Source organism: Diplotaxodon limnothrissa, linkage group LG12 (genome assembly GCF_057381915.1).
Source record: "Diplotaxodon limnothrissa isolate DT_005_m linkage group LG12, D_limnothrissa_male_GT1.1, whole genome shotgun sequence".
NCBI lineage: Eukaryota > Metazoa > Chordata > Actinopteri > Cichliformes > Cichlidae > Diplotaxodon > Diplotaxodon limnothrissa.
The window spans coordinates 9138253-9151082 of record NC_140607.1 but is presented as its reverse complement, the minus strand read 5'-3'; the positions used below and the strand labels follow the sequence as shown (position 1 = coordinate 9151082).

At 37.7% G+C, this 12830-nt stretch overlaps 1 protein-coding gene across 1 annotated transcript in view; it reads left to right on the top strand.

Annotated features, from left to right (window-relative positions):
• The window catches only part of LOC146620850 (netrin receptor UNC5D-like), a 283997-nt gene that overhangs the window by 183354 nt on the left and 87813 nt on the right, over positions 1–12830 (top strand). Inside the window, exons 7-8 of the mRNA XM_085367098.1 lie at positions 2760–2924; positions 7560–7592. Of these exons, the coding sequence (XP_085223224.1) occupies positions 2760–2924; positions 7560–7592 (198 nt within the window). The remainder of the gene's footprint in view (positions 1–2759; positions 2925–7559; positions 7593–12830) is intronic.

The following is a 12830-nucleotide window of genomic DNA, read 5'->3' as shown; positions in this document are numbered from 1 at the left end:
CGTGCTTTGAAAGTCTGCTGCCACTGCAGGGTTTAGAATCCAAGTTACTGAACACAAAATATTTATACATCAATGTATTATATATTGTCTGTTTATGTAATATGATAGAAGCTAAATCTACTGCCGGTTCATAAAAACTTCAAAAGTTGCTTGCTTCTGATAAACACAGAACTGTTTCAATGAAAGAAAATGTTGTGTTGTGTTTGTAATTAAGTTCAACCAGAAGATCTGGTAAAACTGAAAAAGAAAGGGACACGCATGCTCTAAAAATATCACCAAAACAAAATGAATGAGAATTTATATGTAGCCAATTTAAGAAACTAGACATTGCCGAAAAACAACATAAAATTACCAGAAAGGGCAAGTTATGAAGCCAAAATGTTGCAAGTGCTACAGTTTGTCAAACTCTCTCTATTGTTTACCAGTTGGCAAATGAGCTCATTCAACAGAATCAGAGCAAGAAGTCATAGGGGAAACAATACGCAAACAATGACTAGTGTTTGTGGTCAAACTCAGAAGCACTCAGCGTTCTCTCCCCAACATACAAACACCTTGTTTGCATTACAAGTAGGTGAGAAAAACCCACAAACAATTGCAGTGTGTAGGTAGGGCCTGTGGAACTTCACAAAGGAAAATTACCTTCTTCATCGCCCACAAGACTGTATTATGGGTATCGCCGCTGCTGCCAAAAAATCTTCAGGCGCCATATGGTCTCCCTGTATTTGTTAAGCTAAGCATGATGAGGCCCTCCTTGATCAGATGACAGAGCATGGTGGAAGAATCCCATCTATTAGCATGCACCAGGCTGCCTTGGTTTCATAGCCTTGCATGAAACTCCATTATATAAACAGGCCTTGGGGTTAATGGGGAGAAAGTGTCTCTCTCAAGCTGTACCAACAGACCAGCACTTGTATTTGTGAATCATACTGAATCCATGTGTTTAGTTGAGCTTGCTGTAGAAACATGTACATTTTTAAATTTGTGTATGTGTTTTACCAAAGGGAAAATTAGTCTTTATCTTAAAGGAAGATGGACATTTTGTTCAATATGCTTTCTTTCCAAATGAGAGAGAAGATGAGCTTGATGGCAGGCGAGGGATGTGTCACTTCCTATTTTCTTTATAGCAGACTATATTTATCTATTATCATTTATTTTACTGAGCAGAGACCTCAAAAAGTCCATAGCATGGACTCTACTTTCTGAAAAAAAGAAATATTAATCAAAAATAAGAAGTAATCAATCAATCGATTGAGCCTTTCATTTGTCACATACAATGTTTACACCTGCAGTGAAATTGGACACCCCCCAGGCCACACATACATAGCAAAGACATGACGTGGGAAGACATGATCATCAATATAACTAATAAACCAACGCATAAATGGCAAATATTGTTTAGTATTGTCAAATGTATTTAAGACACTTTTTTTAACCAAACAATGTCATTGAGAATGTAGCTTATTTAGCTTATTTCTTCAGAAACATATTTTTAGGAAAGTTGGTTGGCAATTTGGCCTGGAACATAGTAGTGAGTCCTCAACAAATAGGACTGAATCAATCCGTTTGCCCCTTTTTTCAGACAAATAAACAAAAAATTGAATCTGCATTTTAATAAATACAGTATTGATAATATGTCCCAAGTGAAATCCTAGCTTTCTGGTAATACACATTGATTTGTCAGTTAAGGACACATGCCCTCAGTGGCCCAGTAACTAGATGCTAAGAGTAACTAGTAAGTAATTAGAATGAAGAAGAATTCTAAAAATATGTAGAATAAGCAGCTGTTTTCTGCTGCTGCTCCTCTACCTGAGACTATTAAAATAGTGTCATAAAGTATTCCCAACATTATCTAATGGTGCTATGGCAAGAAACCTATTATGCTATATTATTATACCACACTTTAATAAAAACCTATAAAAATCTAAAGCTGTATCTGTATTTATTATTGTGACCTCTTAATTTAAATTTGCAAATGCTCATCTTACTGTGGGCTTGTTGTATTCTACTGGCTGATTCAGAACAGATTTTTTTTGCTGTTGTGCGGTACATTGCCCTGCCAAGGGAGTGCTGTTGCCTCTTTGGGGAGACAACAGAACATTGGAGTGTAATAAGATGATCAATTTTAAAGTTTAGGTGTAAGTGGTTTTAATGTGTAAAGAAAGAAAATCAGTTTAAAGCATCATAAGCCTGCATAAACTGTGAACTGTCTCAAAAAGTACTCTATGAAAGTCCCTTGAGTTCTTCAGTATTTAGAAGTCCTTTGATTGAGCGTGTATAACAATGTTTTTCCCTGTCTTTTTTCTAATGATAATTAGGCTGTTTCAGGAACTCCAGGAACAATTTTATTATGCAGCCTCATTTTGATTCCATTAATGTTACTGCATTATTTGACTCTTACCGTTTCAAAGAAATAGCCCCCTAGCATAGACTGAAACCCTTCACTTCTTAACAAGGTTTTTATTGTGAACCAATTAAACTCCTACCAAAATGGCACGAGTGCACTGTTTATATTATATATGTATTATTTATTAAAGTTAATTAGGATGCACATTATATGCCATTAATTTGAAATATACCATTTATTGAAATCACTTAAGACATCTAATCTTAATATTAATCAAAGTACATTGTAACTTGTCACTGGTGATTGCACTGAAAGTTTTTACCGTCAATCACTGATGTGGGATGGTGCCAGTCTTTGTCTTTCTGTTTTGCCTTTGTGCTAACCCTTCTGTGATATCTACATCCCTATATTGTAGTTGATGGAGGCTGGAATGAGTGGAGCCAGTGGACAGTGTGCAGCAGTCAGTGTGAGAGGCAGCGAACTCGGGAATGCAACTCCCCAATACCCAGACACCGAGGCAAAATGTGCGAAGGGAACAGTGAGGCCACTGAGAACTGCACAGATGGACTGTGTACCCAGAGTAAGGCCTTTCTCTCTACTGTCATCATCATTTTTCTATTTTTTTTCCCCAACATTATCATTATCATATATACACTTACTATAACATGGCAAGTCATCGCAAGCGTGCTTGAAGAGGAGGTGTGAATTGAAAAAGAAGCCACAGTGTGGACTGACACAGATTCCCAGTCCATGATAATGTCACCACTCTTTCTTCTGTACACTGCTCCCTTGACCTGTCATGAGTCAGCCAGTCACTACTTTCAAATAATGTTTGATGTGTGAAATATAATTTCATTATTATTTTGGTATGAAGTGATTTAAAATCAAATGAGCTGGTCCCAGTAACAAGTTAAATAAGCTGTAAATGTAATTAATAAATCTAAACCTTGCTTCTATGCACAAGTGTGCAAGTAATGCTAATTCAGCTTTACGCAGACTATTGCATGACTTCTGTCCATTTGGTCCATTCTACCACAGATCCTTAGCTTTTATCAGTTTTTTTATGTTTGAAAACAGATATTGGAGAAACATAGTAGATAAATCGAGATACATTCATTAATACCAGCTTGACTTGGATTGCTTGTAAATGTTTACACTCAATCTTAACACTGAAAAACACTGTAGCTTTTTTCTATCAGTCAACTTGGCAGCTCCAGTGTAACAACAGCCAAAAACAATTGCCAAAATGTGAGTTAGCATCATTGTAAAATGGACTATATAAACATATTATGATACAGGAACCTTTCTTTGTGCAAGTACATCACTAAAAACTTTCAGAGTACTTTTTATTTATTTCTTTTGGGGTTTTTTTTTTGTTTTTTTTAAGTACTCTGGCTATTTGCTGCTATCATAAATAAGCATGATATAAACATACATATAAACTTAGTACATTTCATTTCTTTTGTTGTACTAACTTTTCTTGGCAAGAAAAGCAACCACCTGTTTTTTGGTGCCACAATTGTAAGGAAATTGCATTTGTGGGTTTAGCAGCAGAGTTGAGTCTGCGGGTTGCACCCACGAATAAGAGACCAAATGCTCTCTGCTAATGCCAGAGAACTATTTCTGCTATTGAGTCTTGTTTGGTGCTGTGTATGGGATTTGTTAAGAAGTCTGAAGAAACCAGACATACTGGCAGTTTAATCATTCATTCATTTATCAAGCAGGGGCCTCCTTTGGATGTGGAGAAACCATTTATAACCACAATAGCCCGGCACTTCCTCCTCATGCTGGTCACCAGCTGTGGAATAGCATCTCATTTTTTCAACCAGCGTTTGTCATCAGTCAGTCATGTCAGTTGTGCTGGTCACTCTGACATCAACAACATACATAGCTGATCCTACAAGTGTTCAATGGGGTTGAAGTGAAGACTATAGGTCAGTCCATCCTCCTCTACTTGTCTGGGTAGAGAGCTTTTGTCCATACCCTCCTGCAAACCTTTACTGCAAAACTGTGGAAGATTCTTCTTGTGGTGAACTCTCCTGGGGACACCCACTTCGCGATGTCCCTGGCATCTTCAAAAGAAGAGTCAGTAGCAGAATAAGCTGTTTGGCATTGGCAGAGATTGGCAGGTTTTCATACGCACAACCCACATAGTCAACTCTGCTGCTTTACCCAGAAATGCATTTTCCTTACAAATGTGGCACCATTTAGGGGAAATAAGAAGTCTTTCCAACTCTATAAGATTTACTGACAATAAGCACAGTTACAACAAAGAAATAATTGCATTCTACAAGGTTTAGGAGTGTGTTTATGGAAATTTTTAACCATTCTTCCAGAAGCATGTTTGTGCGGTGGATAAGAAAGCTGGGCTCACAGTATCCGCTCTAATTTTTCCCAAAGGTGTTTTATTGCTTTGCGTTCAGGACTCACAAATCATAGTCACTCATTTATGCACCTTGCTTTGTGCACTGGTTTGCAGTCATCTTGGAACAGAAAGGAGCCATTCTCAAACTATTCCCACAAAGTTGGGAGCATGAAATTGTCCAAAATATCTTGGTATGTTGAAGCATTAAGAGTTCCTTGCACTGGAACTAAGGAGCTGAGCCCAGCTCCTAAAAAATAACCCCAGACCACAATCCCCCCCTCCACCAAACTTTACACTTGGCACACTGCAATCTTACATCTACTGTTCTCCTGGCAACCACCATCCATGAGAATGCCTGACAGAGAAGCGTGATTCCTCACTCTAGAGAATGTGTCTTTACTGTTCTAGGGTCCAGTGGCGATGTGCTTTACACAACTGCAGCTGAAGCTTTGCATTGCACTTTGTGTTGCAAGTCCTGGATGCAACAGCTTAGCCATAGAAATGCATTCTGAAGGTCTCTACTGACTGTTCTTGAACGAATCTGAAGGCCACATGAAGTTTGTGAGGTTTGTAGCGACTGACTCTGCAGAAAGTTGGCGACCTCTGCTCAGTCTGCTCCTCATCATCTGCCGACCCCTCTCTGTGATTTTACATGGCCTACAACTTCGTGGTTGACTTGCTGTTATTCCCAGTACCACTAACAGTTGACTGTGGAAAATTTAGAAGTGAGAAAATTTCAAAACTGGACTTGTTGCATAGGTGACATCCTATTATGGTACCACTCTGTAGAGTGACCCATTCTTTTAAAAATGTTTGTAGAAGCTGCCTGAATGCCTGGTGCTTGGTTTTGTTTTACACCTGCAGCCATGGAATCGATTGTAACACCTGAATTTAGTGAGTTCCTTTGGGTCTGGTGGGAGTGAGGCCAGAGTGGACCTGGCTTGTTCCAGTGCATCCTGCAAAAGCTCACAATAGGCCTCCTTTTGTGTTCTTGGTGGATTCTGAGCAGTTTTTTTTGTGCAGCGTGCATTTGGTACATTGTATCCCCCAAAAGAATGTTGTTGTCAGTTTGGGGAAGGCAACAGAACACTGCAATGCAATAAGATAATCATTTTAGACAGTTAGACAGTGGTCTTAATTAGAGCTGGGCGATAGAACGATAACGATATGTATCGCGATATAACTTTTACTCGATAGAGAAATTAAGCTATCGCGATAGACCTCGCCGCTCTTGTCCTCTTAAAAAAAAAAAAAAAAAGGTCAGCCAATCTAAATTAAGTAGCGCAGAGCCGAACCAATCACAGCCGCAGCGTCACGTCGCGTGACTTGTTACGTACAGCACAAGTGCCAAGCCGCACGTGTGTTTGTTTGGGAAGCAGCCAGCGGGTAATGGAGCCAGCGCGTAATGGAGGAAATGAGTGTGCCGATTAGAAAAATCAACCGAGCGTGACCGAAGAGAAAACAGATGATGGTTCCAATGCCGGAGAGATTGTCGAACGGAAGAGCCAAAGAAGTTCCGTAGTGTGAAGGTATTTCGGCTATTTCAAGTCTGACAAAAAACAGAGTAGCGTGCACTGTAAATTGTGCCGAAAGCAAGTCTGGAAATACAATAAACTGGTGCATGCGTCACACTGTGCGCCACGTTATTGTTTCGGTGAAATGAATTTCTACAATACTGTTACTGTTAATTCTACTCTCTGCAGTGTTTAAATGCTTACATATACACACAGTTACTGTCCCTCCACACATACGACTCGGTTCTGCTTCTATGCCCCAGCTTTGTTTACTTTTTCCCACCGAGGCTTCTAGACTTCTGATTGGCCAACATTTCTGCACGGTTAGGAATCTAGCGCCACCTGCTGCTTTGGCATGTTCATAGCAGCGTTTTCCTTCATTTCTGCCTTTATGTGTGGACGGGATTATTTTTTAAAACGAAAACGGAAAATCTCCGTTTTCAAAAATACCCGTGTACGTGTGGACGTAGCCTCAGTCTCTGACTGGAAGCGCTAATTCGTCATTCGGCTTTTGTCAGACTAAAGTAACTGTTAAAACTGTTTGAAAAGCTAAGCTATACAACAAGGAGAGATTGAGAATTTCCTTTTAGTTCTCAGTTTATTTGATATTGACAAAAGTTAGTCAGTTTTGTCTGTTCTTCTGTAAAACAAACTAAGATTTATTTTTAGAATTAATATTTTGTTTCTAAGTGGAATTGACAATTTAGTAGTCTGTTTCGTTTGTTCTGTTTTGAAACTTAAACGCTTTAGCGGCTGCCTTTTGTGTAGTTTGCAATATTTGCCTTTATTTATCTGAAAAAGTCTCATGTTCCTTAAGTACATCTACCCTGTTGAACTTATTATGGGAAATAAATATTTAAATAAAAACAAGCTGCTGATTATTTCACATTTTACTTGTGAGCAACAGCACATTTAAATCTTACAAATATAGTTATTTGGCTTATATCGTGATAGATATCGTTATCGCCTGAAATGAAAAAAACATATCGTGATATGAAAAAATCTCATATCGCCCAGCTCTAGTCTTAATGTTATGGGTGATCAGTGTAGTCTGGTAGAAAAGTACGACTCAGTCCTCAAACATTAGAGATCATTAGTTCACTCAGAGATGAGTTTATACAATCTATACCTCACCTTCTTTATCTGTGATGCTTTGATAACTATATTAAAACCTTCCAGGCCATTATGAGATCCAATATATCGTTTGTAAGTACAGTCAGTAGAAGAGCTTCCCTCTGTTCAGGGTGTTGGATCTGAGACCACATTTGATAGAGGCTCAGACTTTAATCACCACTTTCTCTCCTCTTTGTCTCATTCTATCTCTCTGTCTTTGCAGATCGAAAGCTGCTACATGACGTTAAACCTCAAAGTGAGTCTTCCACTGTGGATTTCTTTCATCTTCTACTCCCCTGCCCTCCCACCTGCCATTGATATGTTATATGCCCTTAATTTTGAGCGCAAGAAATGCTATAGGCAAACTAGAGGAGTGACAGTCCTTTGCATTCTCTTAGCATATACTCTGGAAATGGACACATTATGAATTACAATATTTAGTTCACCTTGATCTAAGCAGCTCTGGTGTTAACCCAGCAAATGCTCATTACAAATTCATGTCATTATTCAGTGCTGAACTTTTATGACAACCGTGACATCACAGCTGTGTTTCTACTTTGAGCCATGAGATATATTGGTTGTGACAAGTGAACATGTGCTATGTTGTGGAGGATTAATGATTTGTAATCATTGCAAATGAGCTAATTTGAGCAATTTACAGCGCTGTCCTTGCATTCCTGTGGTGGCGTTCAATCACTTGCCAGAGTTAGTCCAAGTAAGTGATTGTCAGGTGTTATTGTAGCTCCATTAGGTTGCCACTTCAACATGAAAGTTGTGCCTACTACAAAAGCTTAAATGATTGAATGGGGATTGCATAAAGCTTATATGTGGCAAGCAATCACTGTATGGGGTCTGATTGCCTTTCCTGTGAGATATCCATCACAGCTATTGGACATAGACCAGTAGGTCTAAAGACAGTAAGGCTAATCACTCTCACTGTTACTAGCTTTAGTGTAATATGCCACAGTTTAACATTATGGTCTACTCCTCTCACCATATTCTCACAAAGTCACAAAATTTAGGTTTGTAAGTATTTGACTGACATTTTCTTTCTAGTTAATTCCAATATGCTACACCCTGGTGGTTTTTAAACCAGACTAAGTTAAGGTCAAGACTAAGATAAAGATAGAGTTCAAGTACAAAATTCCAGCTCAAGTTTAACAAAACTTTAAGAAAAATTTTACATAAACTATTTAGTAATTACCAGCATATTTACACATAGTTCCCCATTCTCAGAGTCTCAAAAGCAATTTGACAAACAAGCATGACTTGAAATATAAAGATTTGTTTTTAATCTTTATAAAAATCTCTTGTAGTTAATGCCTTCCTTTAGTCTAAGACCAATGAATATCACTAAATATGGTTTTCTCCTGGCAGTTATTTCAGTTGCTGCTTGTTCGTGGGTTTCTCTCTCTTAGTTTTTTCTTTAGTAACTGAAAGCCATGCTCTATTGGGTTACGATCAAGTGACTGACATGTAACTTGGGTTGCTTTTGCCGTATGTTTGGGATCATTGTCCATTTGTACTGTGGAGTGCTGTCTGACTACTTTAGCAGCATTTGGTTGAACGTGAGCAGAGAATATAGCCCTGTACCTTTAAGAATTCATGCTGCGTCTATCAGCAATCACATTATCAATAAACACTAATGGCTGTGTTCCACTGGCAGTCATACATGCCCATTCGTTCATGCCTCCACTATATTTAATAGTTTGTGATAAACTGCTCTTTTCCTTCTTCATATTGTCCTCTTACCATGATTGTGATACAAGATAATCTTAGTTTCATCTCTTCAAAGATTTTTCTTCATGTAGCCAACTTTTGATATGCTTTTGACAATCCTACCTCTTTACTTGGTTAGATGCTCTGAAGAAACTGTTGTTAACGAAAGAAGGAACTCTGTGAACGACCACTGCAGTTGTTGTCTGTGGTCCTTTGGGGCTTTTAGTGTTGTTGCATCCATTCTTTTTAGGAATGTACCAGATTTTTTATTTGGTCAGTTTAAAGTTTTTTCTATCGCTCCGATGGCACTGCTTTGTTTTGCAATGTAATGATGGCCTCCTTCGATTGTACTGATATCTATTGGGACCTCATATTGAGAGTTACAGTGAATAGCTTCAGCAACTGGGATCAGCTCCATATGTTTCATTCCAATTACACTGAGTCTCTGAAAATGGCTGTTATTGTTAACAGTTAATGTGTAATACTTTTGTTAAATTAAAAGTAAAAGTCTGCACTTCAATAACATCTTGACTGTTTGATTGAAAATTGACTGTGGTGGTTACGGATGTTCCAGTCGACAAACTTGGTCTAAAACTAAGAAACACTCAGCTGTTAAGTTACATTGCAGAACAAGTTAAAGGAACATGTCGAAAGTAACAAAGGCATTTTAAACCATTAATCACATTCTTCAAGAATGAATCATGGTGCTTAAATGTGCAACAACTCACATCACGCGTTGTCAACATTGCACGTTATACTCCAGAAAATGAGGAAGAAAAACACTTCAAATAAAGCGAGGTTGAATATGATATGGAAAAATATTACTACAAAAGAATCAGAATCAGAAACTTTATTGTCATTGTCATGAGAACAACGAAATTAAGAATGGTCCCCGATCATTGCATCATCCCTAGCAATATCAAAATATAAATAAAACAATAAAATTCAATAAATAAAATAGATAGAATACTTAAAATACTAATAAGATATAACAGTAAAACATTCACATACATTCCCACACACATGCTTCAGACCGTGCATAGATTAACACAAGAGTGGCGTGATGGACATTTTTTTGTAGTATTCAGATGTGTTATTGCAGTTGGATAACAGCTGTGTTTGAGTCTATTAGTCCTTGCTCTGATTGCCCTGTACCGTCTGCCTGAGGGCAACAGTTCGAACAGGGAGTGGCCAGGATGTGAGGTGTCTTTTATGATGTTTTGGGCCTTTTTAAAACAGTGGGCGTTGTGTAGAACTTCCAGTGTGGGGAGAGGGCAGCCAGTGATCTTTTGGGCGGTGTTAATGATCCCTTGGAGTGCTTTCCTCTGAGCCCCTGTGCAGCTAGTGTACCAGATGCATATGCAGTAAGTTAGAACACTCTCAATGGTGGCTCTGTAGAAGGACACCAGCAGTCTCTGTGTGATGTTATTCCTCCTGAGAATTCTCAGGAAAAGAAGTTCATGTATTACTAAAATATGACAAATTAACATCCGAAAAACGAATAAAGTACACTGAAAAGTGTGTCGTGCATTATGAGTGATGTAGGCTGTTTGAAAATTCATGACAACCACCAAAATAAAAATTTAAATCTAAAATTAAAAAAAAAATCATTCATCTTCTTCCACTTATCTGAAGTCATGGGGGCAGCAGCAGGGAAGCTCAGACCTCCCTCTCACCACCTACTTCAGCTTTTCCAAGAAAAATGTTTTCCCAGGCTAGCTGATAGATGTAATCTCTCCAGCGGGTCCCAGGTCTACACCGAGGCCTCCTCCCAGTAAGATATGCCCAGTTGGAAAACTTTACCCAGAAGGCAACAGCCTTAGCTGTTCCCTTTCAATGTGAGAGTAGCAGCTCTACTCTGAGCCCCTCCCAAATGACTGAACTCCTCACACACACTGTGTGTGTGTGTGTGTGTGTGTGTGTGTGTGTGTGTGTGTGTGTGTGTGTGTGTGTGTGGTAACCTTTGATTTCTCAACCCTACACTCTTTGTTTGATTGTGATTCATTTGGCTAAATATAAAATGATGAATGTAAAGTATGAAGTTGATATAAGTATTTATTTATCACATTTTCTAGATAATGGATGACTTGATGGTACTTTTTCAAAGTAAAATCAGATTTGTTAAACTAAACTTTTAATATGATGCAGAGGCACTTGTAATTTCATTTCATTTCATTTCATTTATTTATTCATTTTCAGGCACAACAAATACCTATATTGAACATAAAATACACAAAACAAAAAACAAAACTTGCCTGAAAAAGGAGTGGGACGAAGAAAACTTATTAAATCCCACCCCTATACTCACTCATCAACAAAAAAAAACAATAAACTTCCCGCAGCTACGCCCATCATTGCATACAGACCCATCAACAGCCCCGGGCAGATACAAGCATCTAAGCGGCAGCTCGCAACCAACAATTAGAGCCTTCATAACTGAATACAGAATATATAAATTATAAATTGCATTACCACAGGTAACAGGCAGTAATAACTACAAGTAACAGACACACATACATATACATACATATATATCTACACACACAAGTACATATATGTACATACATACGCACACTTTATTTTTTATTTTTTATTTTGGAATCCATACCAGCAATGGTAAGAGGACAGACATTACAGAACACACTAAAACCCATCATTGAGTATACTGTGACCAGACCAACTGTTTGTAGAGAAATTTAAATCTATGAATATTTTTGCATTGTTTCAATTGTAAACTCAGACTGTTCCAGATTTTCACACCACATACAGACACACAAAAGCCTTTACGGGTTGTTCGAGTTCTGGGTAATTTGAATTCTCCAAAGCCTCTCACATTATAAACCTTTTCTCGAATTTCAAATCTAGTTTGTAAATTTGCCGGTAAAAGTTTAGTAAAAGCTTTATACAAAATTATGGATGTATTGTAATTAACCAGATCCTGGAATTTAAGTAACTTTGCCTGAAGAAAGAATTTGTGAGTATGATCTAGATAACCAGCCTTGTGAATAATACGCAGTGCTCGTTTCTGTACTGTGACTAATGGATTAGTTGTATTTTTATATGTATTTCCCCACACTTCCACACAATATGTAAGATATGGAAGAACCAGGGTACAGTACAGAGTACGAAGTGCATCTTTATCAAGGAATTGTTTCACTTTGTTCAAAACTGCGAGGCTTCTGGAAATTTTGGTTTTTATGTGTCTGACGTGGGGTTTCCATGAAATTTTGTTATCAATTATAACTCCCAAAAATTTGTTTTCACTCACATTATCAATTGGTACACCTTCAATGATAATTGGTAATTCTACATTATATTTTAAATTACCAAAAAACATTGCTTTAGTTTTATTTATATTTAATGATAATTTATTTATGTCCATCCATTTTTTTTATTAATTTTAGCTCCCTGTTTACGGTCATTACAAGATCAGTATAATCATCGCTACTGAAAAATATGTTGGTGTCATCTGCGAACAGTATGAGTTTAAGTACTTGAGAAACATCAAAAATATCATTTATGTATACATTGAAAAGTTTTGGTCCCAACACCACATGTAATACCAAGTTTCTCTGAATGGTAATGCCCTATGCTAACATATTGTTCCCGACCTGTTAGGTAACTTTTTAACCAGTTACCAGCTTTCCCTCGAATACCATATCTTTCCAATTTATCCAGTAAAATTGAGTGATTGATTGTGTCGAAGGCCTTTTTGAGGTCAACAAAAATACCAACTGCATATTTATTTTTATCCAGTGTATCAGTAATTTCTTCT